Below are 18,946 nucleotides of genomic sequence, written 5' to 3'. Positions count from 1 at the left end.
TAGGGTTTTCAGCAGGAACCATTTTTTGAGAACAAAGAAAGAAATAAAATACTGTAGTCTATCAACTGGCTAATTGAAAGGACGCAATTATTTCAGAGGGCTGCCCTATAAGATCTTTCAAAGAAGTTCTCATCAAGAGGGATGTGGTACGTGGTGAAAATATATATTTCTCACACCATTACAACACGCCAACTCTACCATAATAAATCACTAGCAACAAACAAACGAAAATGATGTTAAAGCTAGTACTATTCAAATTACACAAGGAAGAATATTTTATATACAAGCTCAAAACATAAAATTTCAATCAAAAATGGCTACATCTGCATAGTTGTGAATGCACTGACCGGAACAAGTGTTTATTACAGTATTTTATTTGGATGAATCATCAATTTATCCAGCCAGAAAAGGAAAGTCTTGGCAAATTTATGCATATCAGGACCAAAACGGATTGATCCTAATCCGCCTTGTGCAGAACCGCGGCGCGGATCCGGATCGAAGAACTCGATCCGGAAATCCGGCGGATCAGGATCAGGATCTAAAAGTTGGATCCGGATCCGCCCCATTTCGAGGTCTAATCCGCCATATGGAGATCTCTTCACAGCTTACCCAAGATCTCCAACAAATCAAATCTCAACAAAATAAATGTCATCCCTACCGAAATAGTCGGAAACAAGTCCCTGTAAAGGGTCGTCTTTCTGCATATCACGGTAAAAGATTCGTTAATGCCCGTGATCATCAAGAGATATACGGAAAGCTAAGAAAGACATTGAATGCTGTCGGACTGAAGCGAACGCGTATGCACTAGTACAATTCGATCCAATCATGAGGGTTGGGAATTGATGTCTGGTTGAAGAACTATCTCTGCTTTTCAGGGGGAATACATGGAAAATGCGGGCGGGCGCTGTATGCACTAGTCCTAGAGAGGAATAGTGGTAAACCACTCCTCTCTAACTCGACAAATGCTTTACCGCCACCAGAGGTTCCATATCGGGAGGGGGATTACGATAATCTTCCAGATGATAGCGACGTGTCTCAGCTACCGAATGAGGCTCTTTTTACCCTAGATCCCCCGCTAAAATAGCCTTCTGAATAGCTTCAAAATTGATTGATTTGGTAGAAATTTCATGTGTGTGAAAATTTTCATGTGTCCGACAGCACCTACCCGGGAGGGTGGGGCGGAGATGCGGTGAGACAGCACGGCTAGCACAGACTTCGGCTCGGGCCATTTCCCCACAATACTGGAGAACCTGCTCGATAAAACCCCCAAAGACGGATGCGTCAGTTGAACCCTGGAACACTCGAGACAAAACAATGCCGTCTTGTGTATATGTAGGCAGGATTTGATAGCGCTGATCACGATGAAATTTCGATAATTGAACCGGTGCAGTACCAAGGGGGGACCAACCCGTTCGCCGGAGCCTATTCGTTTATCACATCCAGATTCATCAAAGGTGGTAAGACTTGAAGTCTGATATAAAATGATGGTATTCGTCCCGAAGATGAAGGTTGCGCTCTCGGGCCTTGATCCGTGCCGTCTTTTTTGACCAGCCTTTGGATGAGGGCGCGACTTACGGTAGATTTCGTTGTTTGAAGAGCGAACTCGTCCGACAAAAAAAACCATCATCCCTTCCAGGTATAAGGCAGGCTATTCAATCAGATGATCGCACAAAGCCTCGAGCATGACTGGAGTGATACTACGGGGTCGTCCGCCTTTAATTAGCAGTGATTTGACGCTGTGAAACATTCTTATATTGGAAGAAATTCTTGAAATGGTGCTCTTGTTGCAGCCAGCAGTCTTTGCTAACTCAGTTATAGATAAGCTGCACGTTGCATGTGTTTTTGACGAGTCTTATGTGCTGTGGCCAAAGCTCGAACAATGTCGGAATCTCCACATATGATAGCTAAGAATGCCATTCTGAGGTAGTACGGAGATTGGTCTCTAAGGAATTGATTGGAACTTGAGTGCGTTATTTGTACACCTGGCCAGCCACATTGGGTTCGAGACGGCACAAAATATACCTGCATATTGTAGGTTCAGGCCCCCTGAAATTCCAATGCCATGCTTCGCCGTGCATGAATATTACTTGTCCTCAGTTTCCACGCCCTTAGAAATTGAAGACATTTAAGACTGGTAACGCACTATACCCTACCACAAAAATCGCTCTCAAATTTCGTCTTCAACCATGTCAAGCCCTCGAGGTCAACGCATCCAAGCCCACTGTGTGATTATATGGGGAAATGGGGCCTATGACCTGGACCTTGAGACCGACGATTGGCAGACGTTCTGGGCAATCGTCAAAAAGGACTTTGGGACTTATTTTGGTCCACCTTTAACAATAACTGGGATTTGCCGCTCGGAGAACCATGCGTGGAGGGAGTTGGATAGGATGTTAGCTGCATGGGCTAGAGTGATACGGAGCGGGGAGCTGATGACTGAGGACGAAAGGATTGAAATATTCGGCGGTCCAAATTGGCGAACCAACTCAACGCTGAAGACTATATTTGCTGAAATGGATAAATTGGAATCTAAGTATCTTTGCGCACAGACAACTGGTACAAGCAAGGAAGATTAGCCAAGTAAGAAATCACATCATGCGAAGCTCATAAACGCAGTCTCCATAACTGTGCCAAATTTCTGACTCATTCTTTGGGAAGTTTTCCTTTGCAGCGAAGTATACTTTCTGTAATAGATTCATACAATTGAACTCGATTTCATCAATCGGCAGGGCGAGTAGGATATATACAATCTTCATTCTTTAATGACTTGAAGCTCCTTCAAGTTCATTGTTTCCTCTTCGGCCTTTTTGAGATAACCTGTTTTCAGGTACTTACTCAGCGCGGGAGTGTAGTCAAATATCAAGTCACGAAGTTTTGCAAGAGGCCAAGGCAAACCATGAAACATATGTCCAAGAAAACGCGCAAATTCCATGTTGTGGTTGACATAGTCTACCCGCTGCTTTTCATAAATCTCAAAACCGGCAGCGACTGCTCGCGGATCACGCAGGTCAACACCGTCAAGAGATTTGGCAAGGTAATAGCCATCTTCTATCGCCATGCCCATACCATAAGCTGCATAGGGTGATACTGGGTGCACGGCATCCCCAACGCAAGCAATCCGTCCAGTCGACCATTTATTCATCGATGGTCGGTTATAGATTTCCCATCGATACACCTGGGTGTCGAAGTCGGTGACTTCCAGAAAACGAGGCATGGGCTGTCCCCAATCCTTAAGAATATTGGTGAGATGCGCCTTAGGGTTTTCTGGTATTAGTTTTCCTTCCCAGGACGGTTCCACAACCCACCATTCGAACCCCGGCTTGCCATCGTGCAACATTGGGAAGAAGCTGGCCTGGTATTGCGAGTCATGTGAGACCATACCATAATTCTCTGGAATCCCTGGTATATAATCACACCAGGCCAACCAGAGACGAATTCCCGTGTGAAAAAGCTTCGGATCACCAAATGCCTGCCTTGAAACTTTCGACCTGATCCCATCAGCACCGACAAGGATATCAGCCGTTATTTTCTTCCCGTTTGTGAATTCAACCTCCACAGAGTCGTTTAGTTCACTGTACTTGGCGAATTCGTGATCGATATAGATAACACCTTCTGGAACAAGCTCAAGCATCTTCTTGAAGGCAGATGAGCGCAAGACTCCATAATGCCAACCTTTAATACCCATGCATCTTTCGACTTCAGCATTAAAAGGCAGTTTAAGGCGTTCTAAACCCGCCTTGTTTTTGAAGTACGTGACTGTATAAGAGCCCACGTTTTCCAAGCTCATTCCGTAAGACCGTAGAACCGCCAACACAGGGGTGGACAGGAGGACAGCGCCTCCGATGGCTTTACATTCAGGTTGCCGCTCGAATATGCGCACATCGTATCCGCGTTTGAGAAATGCGAGGCCAGTTGAGATGGCACCGGGGCCTCCTCCGGCAATAGCAACCCGCTTACCGGGGCGCCACTGTTGATAGCTCATTTAAAGAAATCGATAGTAAGATCCAAGGTAAAAAGTGAAATAAAGAACACAGGCAGATGGAAGAGTTGGGAGGTATCGTTGAAGCTAATAATGTTAAATAAATAATGTGCCAGCATGGTTCCAGTTCTGAGTTCGGATTCGGGTCGGCACGGCGTGTCCACATTTCCGATGCACAAACACCACCGCCCCAATACTACGCCGGTCTATGTAACTTGCGACCCTTAACAATAAATGCTAAACTTTCCGGCAATAGACGGAACCTGCCCCACAAATCCCTTCACAAGGCACCCCGGGAAAACCTCGGTCAGAGCATCCCCTAATTTCAGGATTCTACGAAATAGCAAGGTCTCCCCGGTTCCCAGACATGACACATTTTATCTACCTTACAATCACGTGCATAAATTTCTGTTTTATTGGTGACCTCACGCAGTTAAGATGAAGAAGAAGAGAGATTATGGTTTGGCTGTAACGGGCCACCTGGCGCTGCGGTCTTAGACCAGAAGCGTCAGATAGGGCTACCGCTCCGCACGAATCGAATCGAACCGAACTTTTGCCAGATTCGATTCGATTCGAATTAATATCGAAAATAACGGTTCGTATGAGTTCGAATTGAAGACCGATTCGAATTCGATTCGAAGTTCGCGAACTTTATACTAAACCCTTATCTGGAAAGCGGTAAATCACGTCCGACTATATCGTACTATATCTGTGTCGACATAACATACAGTAGTTAGGCTAATAATTAGTTATTTGACAATCTCAGAGATAGCTCTATCTAGTCTGACACCAAAATGAGCAATTTAGCTTCGGGTTGGTCAAGCTGTAGAGCCGTATCAATAGATGCAAATTCTCGTCCCAACTATCTATGAAGAATATATAATTATACTTCCAAGATTGCCCAACAAGTCCGTAATCGTATCTGTGGTCAGTTTTGTTTCAAATTATATCAGCTCATAGACCGTATCAAGATACACGTAGTCTATATATATGGAGTCAAGACATCAATAATTGCACATTATATGCGATGTAGAGTAAATGGATGGTCTAATCGGGCTAGCGGAGATTCTACAAGAGCGCGTCTCCGCGTGGACGTGCTTTTACCAAGAGCAACATCCAGATCTCAATCAAAAGCTAAAGGAAATCATCCCTTCTGGTGCTCCAAAAGTAAGCGATCAATTATGGCACACGCATGATATACTAATATAGCTATACAGATGACATCTCTGCCTGCAGCCACATTCGACTGTCCTAACACCAGGAAGAATAAACGCGATTATGCAGCGCTTCATAAATATGGCCTTCTTACAGAGGATGTCCCTCTTCCGCGACCTCGAAAAAAGATGGCGGTCCGGCCGGCCCTTAACTCACCAACTACTCCAGTTTCAACCTCCCCGACCGCTCCCAGCAACGTTTCTACCAGCTTGTCGAATCTTGATACGGATATATACCCCTCACAATCAATATCTCAGGTTGAATGCGAGACCGAGTGTGTTGCAATCAAGCAGAGAGACGGGACTAGGTTGAAAGAGCGTAGCTGGGTGTGGAAATACTACCAAACAACACCTGAATCTGGTACGTGGAAATTAGGAGATAAGGAGCGGCCCGAGCTTAAACATCGGTGTATTGTATCACCATCTACATGTCAGTTCTTTTGATTTGCATCGAAACTACGATCTTCAACTACAGCGTTGAAACAGCACCTGCAGCAAACCCACAAGCTCTTTCAAGACGGCCATTCAGAGCGTCAAGGCCCGCTAAGCTCATGGATTACCAAGGAAAAGAAGCTTCCATTCGAAGAGGCTATCCTGGATTGGATTATATCTACCTGTCAGCCGTTTACATGCGTCGAGCAACCTTCGTTTAGGGCCATGTTGAGGTCTGTAGACTTTGAGGCGTCTATACCAAGTGCGGACACTGTTTCGCGCCGATTAGATCTTCGGCTTGATGCTCTTGACGGTGAACTTCGAACCTTGATGGCTTCGGCATCCTCAATCGCGCTATCCCTTGATGGCTGGACAAGCCAGAATTCATTACCAATGCTAGCAATTAATGCTCACTGGATGTCATCTGCTTTCCAGCAACATCGAGCCTGTATTGAGTTTGTTGAAATCACAGGCAATCACTCCGGAGAGAATCTTGCTAATATTGTTGCGGCGGTTCTTGAGAGATTCCATATATCTGATAAAGTTATGACAATTACAGCTGACAACGCATCTAACAATGATACGCTACACCGATGTCTTTTCCAAAAACTGTGTCAGCGGTACGATGAGTATCTGGCCGATACTGTTATTCGAGAAGGGACGATGAGATTTACCCAGAACTCCCAAATCCGTTGCTTTGCTCACATTCTTAATTTGGCCATGAAAAGAATATTGAGGTCTCTACGCGCAAGCTCCCATAGGGAAGCTTGTGACTTCCTTGATGATGTTGCTAAGACGAGCTGGAAGACAATAAACGTTCCTACTTCCCCGATTGCAAAGCTTCGGCTACTTGTCCTTTGGATTGCGCGGTCTCCCCAGCGAATACAGAAGTGGGATAATCGACCTGGCTGCACAAAAGCCATCCACTACGACGTGGATACTCGATGGAACTCTACTTTTGTTATGATTGAGAGAGCTGAAGAGTGTCGCCGACAGCTCGAAGATACAGTCAACGATGAGCCAGATATCGAAGCCTTACGTCTCACACCTAACGATTGGAGACAGCTCTCAGATATCAAGAAAATCTTGGCTCCGTTAACGAATACACTGAGTACGTCTCTCGGGATAGCCCCTCAATTCATATGGCAGCGCGGATGTTTGAAGAGCTCCTTTCTATACTCTTGGCTATTAAGGAACGGCGAGGCGATTGGCAGAATGTCTCGCCAGCTCTAACTGTTCCTATGTCTGATGGCATCACACTTCTAGAGCGCTATCACGGCTGCGTCAAAGACAACGACATATACTATATCGCAAGTGTTCTGGACCCTCGGATCAAGACCAAGTGGCTCAAAACGTTGCCAGACGGAGAGAGGATCATCAACCGAATCAGAGTGTTCCTAAAAAAAGCATATCCCTCCCCAAAACAGCCTATATCGACTGCTCTGAGTACAAGTTACAAGAGCTTCGAATATCGATTCCTGGAAGCCTTTCAGCCTACGCAGTATAACGTCGCTGAGTCTGATATTGACCGGTATTTTAATACGCCTACAATAAGCACTGGTTTCGATATAAGCCAGAGCCAGACTGAATTCATACGAAAATGGTGGAAGATCAACAGGCTTGAATTTACCTGCATGGCCAAGGTAGCACAAGATCACCTTGCTATACCAGCAGCAGAGGTGGATATCGAGAAATTATTCAATGATGGGAGAGATGTCCTTGGAATTCGACGTTTCTCCATGAAAGGAAGGACGCTTGGGACCTTATTAAGGCTGAAAGATGCAGGACGTTGGAAGTCTGAACAGTTACATAGTGATAGTTTTGACAACGTGGAATATAAATTATGAAGCATACCTAGAACGACCTTCTATGTGCGAACCCAATGGATGCAGTGGCCAGGGTCGTTGAGTTTATGGCTGCCCGCATGAGTAAACAGCTACTTGAATACTAGATATTAGTTCGCGAACCTGTTCGAAATTCGCGAATTTTGACGAATCGAATCGCCCATAGATTCGAAGCCCGAAATTCAAGGTTCGAATTCGATTCGATTCATTGAAATTCGCGAACTTCGAATAGTTCGAAAGTTCGTGCGGAGCAGTAGTTCAAACAAGCGAAAAGCTGACGATGGCCCGTAAACCCCCAAGGAGAGTACTCTGGTATCTATCAAGCTTCCTATACGTTCTCAATATCCTCATTTGAGAGCCATTTTTGAACTTGATTTGTGCGTCAATTTAAAGGCCCTCATGGTATAACATGCATAAATGACAAGGGAAGAATATTGATTAATGGTACGACGCAGGTGACACTTGCTGTTAAAATCATTAGCAGATGTCAAGGGCGAAGAATGAATATCACGTCCGGAAACGCTATTATCCTCAATAATTCTGTGAAACTTTCCAGAAGTGGAAATAAATAATACATGACCATCATTTGATCCTAGCAGATACGTGAGATTTGATCTTCAATTTTCGTTAAATTGCATTGCAGCCTTGCATGATTCTCCACGGTTCATCCTAAATATGAATTGAGCTATCATTCAATAGTTTCCGACACCCTGTTCCCAAACCGTGGCAAGAGTCAGAATCGCTGTAGGGATCTCCAATCTCATCGGCTTCTCTCAACCTTGCAGTCCTTGCACTGCTTTTCCTTGTCATTAAAGCTGCTGACCGGCGCATCCTTGCCCACTGTGGCCGTTTCTTTCTTGCCGGTCGAAGGCGAGTCATTCAAGCGCGAATTACGATGGGACGTTAGAATAGGACAAGGGAAGTGGGAGGCCTAATAATTAGCATATTTTACTCAAGTATCATCTGAAGATGACATACCATTTGATGGGAAACAAAATTCCAGAACCCCGGCTCGTCTGCTGAAACAATGTGTACTTCGCCAGTTTCACGAATGCGAATCCCGACGCACACATCAGCATGGCAGAGGGCGCTGTATTCGAGAGCTTTCTTTATGAGTCCTGCTCTGCGGCGGCATCTTTTTTGACGCACTAGTTTTCTGGATTTCGATTGTGTAGCAAGTGTGCTCTCGCTTGCGGTCATTTTAGATCGTGCAAAGGTGGGTGATATTTTGATGCGATGCTGGAACTCGAAAGCTCAAATTTAAAGCAGCAGACTACACGTCATTTAAGAAAGCGGTATGAAATTTCTTCATTTACCAATAAAACTCATGGGTTCCCTCAAAGTTCAGCTTGGTCAAATGGCACAGCTATTGACCTAACTTTGAAGGCCGCTCTTCGAAGAAATGCGTCGCGGGGACTAAACAGAACGCAATCTTGGATCTGTTCCACTTCACCAGTTGAACAAACACCCATCTTCTAAAACATTGGCTTGCAATAAACTTTAAAAACTTCCAAGCTTCCATGGGATATTCATTTGTCATCGGGTCAAATAAAAAAGTCACGCATGGCATCCTAGTAAAATGCTGATGCCAGATGTAGCTAGCTCCAGCAAGATTTGGTATCGACTCGATGCTGTACTGTTATGTGCCGCTCAAGTAGCGGCTTCATCCCCGCCTATTGAGATGAGCGGTGCATGACTCGCAATTCAAGGTTGAACCGCAGTGCACACCTGATCATCATCAATTACCATTCCCACTATTAATACCAAGCGATCGATAAAGAGGCCAGAAGAGAAGCTTTGGATTTCAATGGCAACTGAATTCTTACCTAGAAGATAGTCTTTCACAGTACGCTGCTCCGTTGATATTGGCAGACCTCGATAGCGCTATTATATTGTTGGAGTTTAGGTAGCATGTGCATGATAGCTGTGAGAAGATCGCAGAGAATGCAAAGAGGGCTTCACATCATACAATGTTCGCATTGGTTCCTTCTTGTATCTTTGCAACGTTGACATAAACCCCCGTAGAGCTAGACAAGGAAGAAATGCGCAACGCCAATCTATATGTTGTTTCCCCCCATACAGTGATAGCTTTCCTCCAGCGTAAAAAGGGAACGTGACCCAGCGACAAATACTGCACAGGGTCCTAGGATAAAGACAATGTCTGAAAATTAATCCTAAGGTTGAGAAAACGGGTTTGAGAAATTCTTTTACATAAATGAAGAAAGAGGGCCTTCAACTTAACCTAGATATATTGATGTTGGGGTAATTGATTCTCTGCGCCTGGCGTGCATTTTCTGTCGCGCGTCCACCGCTCGTCAGACGGTCTTTTTTTCTGCCGTCTTTTTTTCTGCCGTCTTTTTTTCTGCCGTCTTTTTTTCTGCCGTCTTTTTTTCTGCCGTCTTTTTTTCTGCCGTCTTTTTTTCTGCCGTCCTTTTTTCTGCCGTCCTTTTTTCTGCCGTCTTTTTTTCTGCTATTTTTTTGCCGTCTTTTTTCTCCTGTAGGGAAATAGCAAAGAACATGCAAAGCCACAAAATATCGAGAAATTGATAAACAATGACCTTCTCGCCTGTCGAAAGCCTCCCTGGGAATATTCCGGTTAAAGAGCTGAAGCGGGCTGCTGCCAGATTGCCCTGATATTACAGCAATGTGGCCAGCTGGTCATGGTACCTGGTGTTGCAAGCCTACAACGGGTGCACAGAAATGGAAACCTTTCCGAGCTACTACGCTGCAACAAAGGTATAATTCACCATGCTCTCCGTTGGTGTGCAAACGATTGTTTTTCCGCGAAATAAGCAACAGCTTCTTAATAAATTTTGAGCGATAACTTTATTTTACTTTTTCCAAGTTTGCTTCTTTCGTACTTAGACAAAGCCCGTATGCCGGTTCCATCAGCCTTGTAAATGGCAGTATTGATTGTCATTAGACAGTCGTTCAAAATTTATGGACGCTGCCCCTTTTCTAAAACTATGACCCTTAAGTCATGTGGTATCCTCCCCAGAGCGTTTAAGCTTGGCGATAACGGCGACGACGGGGCCAGTGCAAACTTGCACTCGATGATTAGACAGGTCATCGGAGAGCCTTTGGGCAATAATAGAGGGTTCCTCAATATGGTGATTAGATGTTCGGCGGTCTGTCAGCTGGCCCGTACAACAAGGCGGCAGCCGAATGTGAGAATGCCGCTGCAAATAAACCCTAGATCGCCAGGATAGCGTTCAAGGAGAGTTTCCCACGCTGAACTGATAAAAGGAGAAGCAGAGTTACGCAGAGGCGGAAGGGAAGAGTCAAATATCTTAAATTGAATAGAAGTGTTGGGACGCGGGGCTGGCCAGCTGGTTGGCGGCGATAGCGTTTGGATTATATCAAGGCAGGCTGTGGCGTGGTCCTAACTCGCTGGTTTCACTTTGCAGCTTATCATAAATGGTCGTTACTGCATTTAGAGCAAACGTGCCTACGGTGACAAGTTCGCCAGTAGCAACCAGCAGAAGAGTTGAACTTTTCACAAATGACACAATCGTTGTTTGGGGCGGCGGTTGAGCGCGTTGATCGTGTGGTTGGGGTAGTTGGTGCCGTCTTTGCTGGGAGTACGTTGTCGGGGCGTAAGTAGGAGCTTTCGAGAGCTTTCCCGATTTCCCAGTCGCCAAGAGAAACGGTGAGGTCGCCTTTATCGACGACCATCTGGTGGTGGTCTAAGGACATTTGCAGGATACACTCCTGCCACTTATATGCCCTAGCAAGGTCACAAATACGGCGGTGAAAAAGAACTATTCCACTGATGCATAGTAAGTGCTTGGCAGCAAAGAAATCACACCAAATAGCAATGTAATTACTGAAGCAGTGGGCCCACAGGGATGCGGCTTTTTCCCCAGTCCTTGATTAGAACCACCTTGTGGAATTGCAGGCCAGACGAAGTGGACTTTAAGTCGGAGGGATCGCCATCTGGTGCCGTGGCTTTGAACTCGGGGCTGCGAAGTTTTATGAGGTCCTTCTTTGGGCGGAAGGTGTGTTCGAAAACGGCTATAATGGCAGCACGGTCGAGACCGGGCAAGCGGGGGAGGACTGGCAAAACAAGAGATGGGACCCTACCGTCGTCGAAGTCCTCGTCTGTGGTGAGATCTATAGGTGGGCGCTTACGCTGCCCGTCACCCGCAACAAGGGAAGCAGACACGGTGGACATGAATGAATCGCGTTGGGTATCAGAGAGGGAATTCCAAATATACTCCGGTGGGTAGAACGAGGAGCCCAAGGTGGTCTGTCCCCCAGGACTAGGACTGGGGCCTCGGAACTATGTCGCACTATTCAACATTGTAAGAGGAACTCTTGAAAGAAGAAATCGCTGCGAAGAGAGCCCAACTCTCCTTCGAAGCGGCGATATTCCGCTTCGAAGGAGAGGATATACGAAAATATCTGTGTGCGATTACAAGCACGGAATATCATGGACCCGACGCAATTGGGGGGGCTCTCCGCAACAATCCCGAATAGAACATATCATCTTTTGAAACCCTCCCCCCCCTCCCCGTTGACTCCTATCTCCTGCTCCTGTCCCTCCACTCTCCCTCCCTGTCACAACCCATCTATCCTCGTCAAGTCTGTCCAAAAAGCATGACTTCTCATAAAAGACCAAGGCAGGTTACCCTCTCTTCTGAGGAAACTCATTCCGATGATCCCTTGGATGACACGGATAGTGAGTGGGAGAGGATCACAGAAGACCCTGTCAAGCGAGTCGCCTTTGAAAGAAAGTGCATTGAAGATGAGCTCACCGATCAGAAACGAGTAATTTTATTGCAAGAAAGTCCCAGCAGAAGGAGTCACTGTCGTTTCTGGGACTGTGTTCCTAGGAAGTTGAATGGAGAACCCAATATCAGGTCTGCTTTTCGTTTCAATGTTAAAGACCTTTCCGGTCGATACTATGGTAAGTCCTCACAGTCCCGAAAAAATCTACCTTGAATCTCACCAATAGTAGAACCGAACAAGTACTATCATGTGTCATGCATGGAGCAAATATTTCCCGACCTGAGTTCCCTGGTAGAGCGGGAGGTTTTGCATATGGAAGGCGGGGTCACCCAGCTGACCTCAGCCTGCTGGCAGATATCACAGTTTCACAATGCCATTGAAGATTGGTTCCGCTTTAAGGGCCGTACCTTCGAAGTGGACATATACGATCGATTCCGAAGAGCACATGCCAAGTGGGACCGGAAAGACAGCACAGTGGAGATCAACCATCAACTCGGGGATCATGAGGGTAGTCGTCAGGATTGTGAGAAGTGTGAAGAAGTGCCGGATGAACCACTGAGAAAAGATTACTTTCCTGAAGAGCCTCGCAGTAGCCTACTGAGTGAAGTTCTGGCCTCCGTGGTTGGCGTGGGACACTTGGATGGATTAGATGGAGATTCGAATGCTCGCCGTTGTAAGAAGATTCGGCGCAGCTAGTACTGCTATAATTTGTCGATCATATTGTTGCTCTGATATTATGACTATGAATCGTTTTTAGATGTCTCGGCTACGAGTGATCATTCTTTTCTCAAAATCAACAATTGTGCGATCAGAGATTGGCATGTTGTTTACGCTTTACCTCGCTTTGTAAGACACAGCTAAAGAGAAAAAACAAAAGGCACATCTAATATTTATGATAGTTGTAGGCCAAGAGATGGTAAAGGTAAACAGGAGACAGTTCCATGCACTCTTTCCGCATGGTTCAGCAGTCCCGATTTTGACATCAGCTTTTCGCCGCAAACGTGGCACTGGCAGTGCATATCATTCGGGAACGGCTTGATATGCCGGTTGACAAAGTGCCGACTGAGAGAACCAGGGTTCTTGTACATTCTCAGACGCTCATTTTCGGGCAGCCCAGCATTACCAAGGCAAATAAAGCAGATCGTTGGTCTTTCCTTTTCGTTTTTGACGCAGACAGAAGCGATGGCTTGAGAAAAAGTATCGTCTCTCTCTTCTGGAAGGGTGAAATTCTGCCTCTTAGGCACGGGGGCAGCAGCGGGTACATCAACTGCATCGAGCGGGCGTTTCTGCGGTGGAGGACGCGAGGGAGCACCTTCTTCCGCATCACAGACAGCAATCACCGCATTGATTGCAGCAATTCGGCGTTCGGTTTCTTTTTCGACTGTCTTCCCTGGCATAGTCAAGACACTGTCGATAAGCGTCATATGCTGTGGTGTCATATAGCCTGTACGCTGCAACGCACCCATAACTTCTTCATCAACAACCTTTCCGGCAAGTTGCCGCTCGCTGTCTATCACTGGCTGCTCCTCTTTGTACCGCTCTAAGTTCTCGCGAATCAAGCGGTGCTTTTGCCTTCTCTTCTCATTTCTCAACTGCCTCACTGAGTGCTGAAACAGGTCCTCTGCGCGATCGTATTTCTGGCACAATTTCTCCACGTTTTTCTTTTGAGTTCTCCACCGCTTGTGAATTCTTCGGAAACCCTGAGTTGCAGGACTCTTCTGCGGGGGATCATCGCCAAATTCCCGCTGAAATGCGGCCTGCGCATTTTCGTACGTACGCTTCTTGACATCTCGGATCCGTGAGCGCGCCTGCTTCCTCTCTTCCAAGGAATGCACATGAGGAATGTCATTGATACAGCTCGAGTCCTCTAGCCGGTATGGTCTCCGAGGATCAATGGACCGACTCATTGAACAGGCAAACCGCATGAGTTGCTTCTGGGCGGGCAGGCCCCTTACAATTGCCTGAGTGTCCACATGAATACCCACGCTGTAGTGCCGAACAAAGGTGTCAATACTTGCATGCTGCAGCATAACGTTCTGTAACTCATTCGATACATCCGCTGATTGGGGGATTCCATTAGCCACCTAGTTATATAATGCGGAATTTGTGACTCACGACTATCATTAAATGCTTTCGCTGCGCCGTATCGAAGGCAATACGGCTTCGCGACTTCTTCAAAGCCTGTGATCTCACCACCTCGTTTCATTCGGTAGCTTAGCCATCCTTTATTAAGACTCTTTTCCAGCGCTATCCGAATTCCGTCCGGTTCTCGTAGTGCGTGACAGAAAACATGTCGATCGAGGATTTCATCCTTGAGCTTCAATTCCTGCTGTCCAAGTCCACTGAGGACCCGAAGACTGTATAATTTCTCTGGACAGTTCATCACCGGGCCGTCTTTGGACAGACTTTTAAACGCGCCAATCCTAAATAGCATGCCCAGCAGGAAAACATGAGGACTGAGGACCAAGGTAGGGTCGAAGATAATTTCCGGGATCGGGAATGTGTTCCTAATTGAAATGATCAGCAAAATGGCGGAGACAATGATGTGACTGAAGAAGGATAGGAAGGAGGAAGGAATGACTTTTCAAGGGGATATTCTCACGATTCTTTCTCGCCGAGAAATGACTTTGTGAATTCTGGCCTCAGGTAGATAAAAAGTCTGGGGCGTCCTCCATCCGGATCCCGGATTAACGTCAACTTTAGATCCTGGAAGCGAAGTTGTAGCAACGCTCCGGGCCGACTACCGGTAATAGCCGCTAGCTGGCAGAATAGGAGGAGTTGGATCCGGTACCAGCCACAAGGGAAAGTCATTTCTGTGGTGGACAGGATTACTCGGGCGAATTCAGCCACGTCCTCGACATACATGGTCGCTTTGGGGCGCTTCTTGAGGGAAAGCTTTTTGTCCGTGGCCACTATCGCGAGCACCTATGGAACGTCAGCGGGGTACAATCGATGCCGGTTCTGAAACTCAACCATGATCTTACATCGCGGACCTTGACCTGGATATCCTTGCTGAGACCGTGTCCAACCTCGGCCGTGTATATCAGATGCCACCACTTCCAGAATGCGTCAAGTGTGCTTTTTTTGTTCACTCCTGCGGTGCGACGTCCATCCTTTCCCCGTCGCTGGTCACAGCGCCAGGAGAAGAGGGCTTTAAGGAAGCGGACCGTCTGCTCTGTATCAGAGAGCCAGGAAAGACATTCTACCGGATCACGGTTTGTGCCTCGGCAAAACCTGCGAAAAAACATCAGCGAACCAGGCCATGTAAACGGCTTGCTCTAGTGGTATCCTACCTGTCCCAGAAATCCTGCGTCTCATCCAACCGCTCTTGAGTTTTCGGACTGTAACGTTTCTGTCGGAGCTTGGAGACATCTAGAGACTCGGCTTCTCGAAGGTAGTGTTCTGGTGAAAGTTGCTCCTCTTCATCATCTAGCGCCAGCTCATCCTCAGACTCAAGCTCAGCTTCGGATTCGCTGCTGGTGTCGAGGTCGCTGGCTGCAGTGGAGGAATCAGAGTCGGAGGCGTTGTTCGAGAAGACATCTGGCAGAACTGAGCTGGCGTCGCTGTCGTCGTCAGCTGGAACTGGGGACGGCGAGGCAGGCATGGCAGCGGATTACAGTGCGTGACAGAGGCGGCAAGAGGACTACAGAGACCTGCTGAAGCACGAGAGGGGGGGTGGTCGAGGCTGATATTATTTCAGTTTGGACGAGTCATCTGTTGGAAACTCGGGCTTGGAGCTGGAAAAGCTGCTGGAAAGCGAGCGAGGACTGCCGGTCGGGGACCATGCTTGGGGGTATTTATGGAAACTCAGAGAATCAGAACGGTCAACAGGGGAGCCAAAAATGGCTCCCCTCCCACCTTGACTGGGAGTTTGAGCGAACATGGGACCCTGCGGCGGCGGCTGCAGCACGAATGGACATGGGCTGGAACGATGGGTCAGGCACCAGGAACAGCCGACAGGACGCTCGGGTGGCATTAGATGGTGAGGCCGTGGTCTTTGGCACACGTGACGCCAAGACCGCCCACGGTGAGCGGGCGGCTTAAAACGGCGTCAAAGGCCGCCGTTTCTGGCCTCCAATTCACCGTGTCATCGCTATTTCTAGTTATTATTAATTCTATATAGTTTTAACTTTCTAGAGATTAACTTCTAGACCTTCTATACTAATAAAGAATCCTAGGAATTTGGTATAAGTTATATAGAACTTATATTTCTCTAGAGAGGCTTATAGACTAGTATTAATTAGTTGCTATAGTATTTTATTTATATATTTAATATATTCCTTTAGTAAATTACTATAAATCAAGATATTATCTATATATACTGTATAAAAGTTATTAAGGTATTCTACTAACGTTATATTAATAAAATACTAAAATATAATAGGAGTATTAGTAAGCCCGAATAATATTACTTTATATTTAAATATCCTATATTATATCTGAAAGATTGTTAAATCCTCTGAGTCTATATATATCTAGATATAGTAGAATCCCTGTTGGATATCTAGTCTTATAAAGATCTTTACACCTACTACTTACTATAATAGCTTATTAATCAGTAGGATAGGATATTTATCCTTCTTAGTAATAGTATTTAACCTCTAGTAATTAATATAGAAGTATATCTTCCTACTAGGTATCCTAGCTATTAGGATAGGTAATATAAAGGGTATAGAGCTTAGCTTAATAAAGCTAAGGTGGAGCTTCTTAGTAATATACTTCTTATAGACTTTTAGTTTTTTAAGGAATTACTTATAGAGAGGGTAGTATCCTAGATTAAAGATACTATTTATCTAAATAATATAATTAGTACTACCCTACTATAGTAGTATATTATTTAACTCTAGCTTAGAAAATACTTATACTAAGTAGTGATATACTATTAATATCTTCTTCTTAATCTCTATAACCTCTTCTTATAGAGATATCTTTTTAATAATATAATCGATCTTATAGAGTAAAGTTATAAAGGTCTCTATATCTTCCTTCTTTATATATTAATAGAATCCTATTACTCCGATTATTATAATCTTAGGGGGAGGAAGGAGATAGGATAATACCTCCTTAGGCTACTTTGGGAGTAATTCAGTACTAGTTAAAGCCCTATCTATCTTTGCTTATAATTCTTAGTGGTTATATTATTGTCTAGCTAGATAGCTATATTTTAATTAGGGCTCTAGAGACTCTTCCTAAGGTGTAGGCTCTTTAAGTATAAGAATAAGATTGTTTAGCTAAATAAGCCTATTGTTATAATAGTCTATTAGGATATAGTATTGTATAAACTAGTCCTAACCTAGGATTATATAATATTAATCTAGGTCTACGATTAAGAAGGGCAGCCCGGTTATCTTCTGTTTGTCTATTGTTAAATTTAATCGCACTTCGTGGGTGATAGACTTATCTTTATATCTGTTAAAATCCTTTAGGATTATTGGAACTGGAAGATAATAGTTCTTTAATCTGAATTTTTCTAAAGATATAATAAATACTATATCTATATATATAAATCCGGTAGCTCTAGTATTACCTAATGCTAATATAGGATAAGAATATTTATTAAAGGCTATCTTTGTCTTAAGTATAAATTTTTTACTTATAGATATATCTTCTATATTTAACTTAGGGATTAATATCTCTCTACTTATTAAGAAAACTAATGATAAGCCTAATCTTTTCCTGCTTTAATATTTGCTTCTAGTTTTATTATTTTAACTATAATAAGGGTCTTTCTGGTTGTAGCCTTAGCTATAAGATAAGCTATATGGATAGGATAATCCTTACTATAATAGTCTTATTTATTATACTTATAATAATATCCTTCTTTTTACTATCTCTAGAGTTTAGTTGTATTTAACTTTAGGTATAAGATAGCTAAAGAGGATTGGTTAGGAAGGTCTATAATAGGCTTTATATTCTATATATTCTGTGTCCTACCGGTATTATTAGTAATATTAGTAGTAGTAGCTATAGTTGTAATAGCCTTTATAGTCTTTGTCTGTTGGGTATTAGTATCTATAATCTCTAGGATAGATATAATATAATAAGCCTTCTCTATATAGTCTAGGAAAGTAATACCGATCTTTAAGATCTTTCTAATAAGCTTATATTATAGCTTAGGGGTTAACTTCTGATGGAGAAGTTTTATATATTTATTGCGGGGAATAACAGCATTATTAGCCAATTAGATAAATTCAGTAAGGAAGACTGTGAATTTCTCTATTTTCTTTATATAAAGCTTCTTAAAGTCAAATTTGGTATGATCCTAATAGACTGGGTCTCTATAGATCTACTCTAAATAGTCTAAGATATTATTACTATTATTAAGAGTATTATTATTATTATTGTTTAGGAGAGGTATAATCTAATTATATATAGCTCTAGTTAACTAACTTGTTATATATATCTTATGTAGATTAAGAGTTAAGAAATGATTTGTATTTATATATAGCTTTAATTCTATAGTAGTATACTAACTATAAAACTTTATATTGGTCTTACTTCTATTAGTAAATAATAGGGGATTAGTAAACTTATAGGTCCTTACTTTAGTTTTTTTAGATACTAGTACTTCTAGTTAGAGAGTATTATATATATTATTAAGAGCCTATCGAAGTTTATCTCTCTTTTATTTAGTTTCTTAAAGCTATTAGAGATATTGCTTTAAAAGATCCTAAAGCTAAGTAATATCTATATAATTCTATTTATAGGTATTAATTCTTTTATAAATTGTATTTAGCTTATCTACT

At 44.0% G+C, this 18,946-nt stretch overlaps 8 protein-coding genes across 8 annotated transcripts; 5 read left to right on the top strand and 3 right to left on the bottom strand.

Moving 5' to 3' along the window:
* Positions 1-2,186: 2,186 nt before the first annotated feature.
* On the top strand, positions 2,187-2,576 carry N7478_010483 (uncharacterized protein; the record flags this gene model as incomplete). The annotated part of the gene is made up of 1 exon (XM_056926697.1): positions 2,187-2,576. The coding sequence occupies one exon, from the start codon at positions 2,187-2,189 to the stop codon at positions 2,574-2,576; it is 390 nt and encodes a 129-aa protein (XP_056776067.1).
* Positions 2,577-2,752: 176 nt separating this feature from the next.
* On the bottom strand, positions 2,753-3,982 carry N7478_010482 (FAD-dependent oxidoreductase; the record flags this gene model as incomplete). The annotated part of the gene is made up of 1 exon (XM_056926696.1): positions 2,753-3,982. The coding sequence occupies one exon, from the start codon at positions 3,980-3,982 to the stop codon at positions 2,753-2,755; it is 1,230 nt and encodes a 409-aa protein (XP_056776066.1).
* A 1,035-nt stretch (positions 3,983-5,017) lies between these two features.
* Positions 5,018-7,472, top strand: N7478_010481 (uncharacterized protein; the record flags this gene model as incomplete). Its single annotated transcript, XM_056926695.1, has 4 exons — positions 5,018-5,146; positions 5,197-5,607; positions 5,680-6,736; positions 6,775-7,472. 4 exons carry the CDS (start codon positions 5,018-5,020, stop codon positions 7,470-7,472), a joined length of 2,295 nt encoding a protein of 764 aa, XP_056776065.1.
* A 757-nt stretch (positions 7,473-8,229) lies between these two features.
* N7478_010480 (uncharacterized protein) lies at positions 8,230-8,669 on the bottom strand (the record flags this gene model as incomplete). Its single annotated transcript, XM_056926694.1, has 2 exons — positions 8,230-8,400; positions 8,448-8,669. 2 exons carry the CDS (start codon positions 8,667-8,669, stop codon positions 8,230-8,232), a joined length of 393 nt encoding a protein of 130 aa, XP_056776064.1.
* Positions 8,670-10,971: 2,302 nt separating this feature from the next.
* Positions 10,972-11,649, top strand: N7478_010479 (uncharacterized protein; the record flags this gene model as incomplete). Its single annotated transcript, XM_056926693.1, has 2 exons — positions 10,972-11,065; positions 11,390-11,649. 2 exons carry the CDS (start codon positions 10,972-10,974, stop codon positions 11,647-11,649), a joined length of 354 nt encoding a protein of 117 aa, XP_056776063.1.
* Positions 11,650-12,068: 419 nt separating this feature from the next.
* N7478_010478 (uncharacterized protein) lies at positions 12,069-12,896 on the top strand (the record flags this gene model as incomplete). The annotated part of the gene is made up of 2 exons (XM_056926692.1): positions 12,069-12,378; positions 12,430-12,896. 2 exons carry the CDS (start codon positions 12,069-12,071, stop codon positions 12,894-12,896), a joined length of 777 nt encoding a protein of 258 aa, XP_056776062.1.
* A 194-nt stretch (positions 12,897-13,090) lies between these two features.
* N7478_010477 (uncharacterized protein) lies at positions 13,091-15,804 on the bottom strand (the record flags this gene model as incomplete). The annotated part of the gene is made up of 5 exons (XM_056926691.1): positions 13,091-14,259; positions 14,316-14,707; positions 14,803-15,125; positions 15,185-15,434; positions 15,494-15,804. The coding sequence occupies 5 exons, from the start codon at positions 15,802-15,804 to the stop codon at positions 13,091-13,093; spliced, it is 2,445 nt and encodes an 814-aa protein (XP_056776061.1).
* A 179-nt stretch (positions 15,805-15,983) lies between these two features.
* On the top strand, positions 15,984-16,244 carry N7478_010476 (uncharacterized protein; the record flags this gene model as incomplete). The annotated part of the gene is made up of 1 exon (XM_056926690.1): positions 15,984-16,244. One exon carries the CDS (start codon positions 15,984-15,986, stop codon positions 16,242-16,244), a length of 261 nt encoding a protein of 86 aa, XP_056776060.1.
* Between the last annotated feature and the right edge of the window lie 2,702 nt (positions 16,245-18,946).

Source organism: Penicillium angulare (assembly GCF_028827245.1).
Source record: "Penicillium angulare strain IBT 27051 chromosome Unknown utg000007l_segment0_segment0, whole genome shotgun sequence".
In the NCBI taxonomy this organism is placed as follows: domain Eukaryota; kingdom Fungi; phylum Ascomycota; class Eurotiomycetes; order Eurotiales; family Aspergillaceae; genus Penicillium; species Penicillium angulare.
This window is presented reverse-complemented; position numbering and strand designations above follow the sequence as displayed.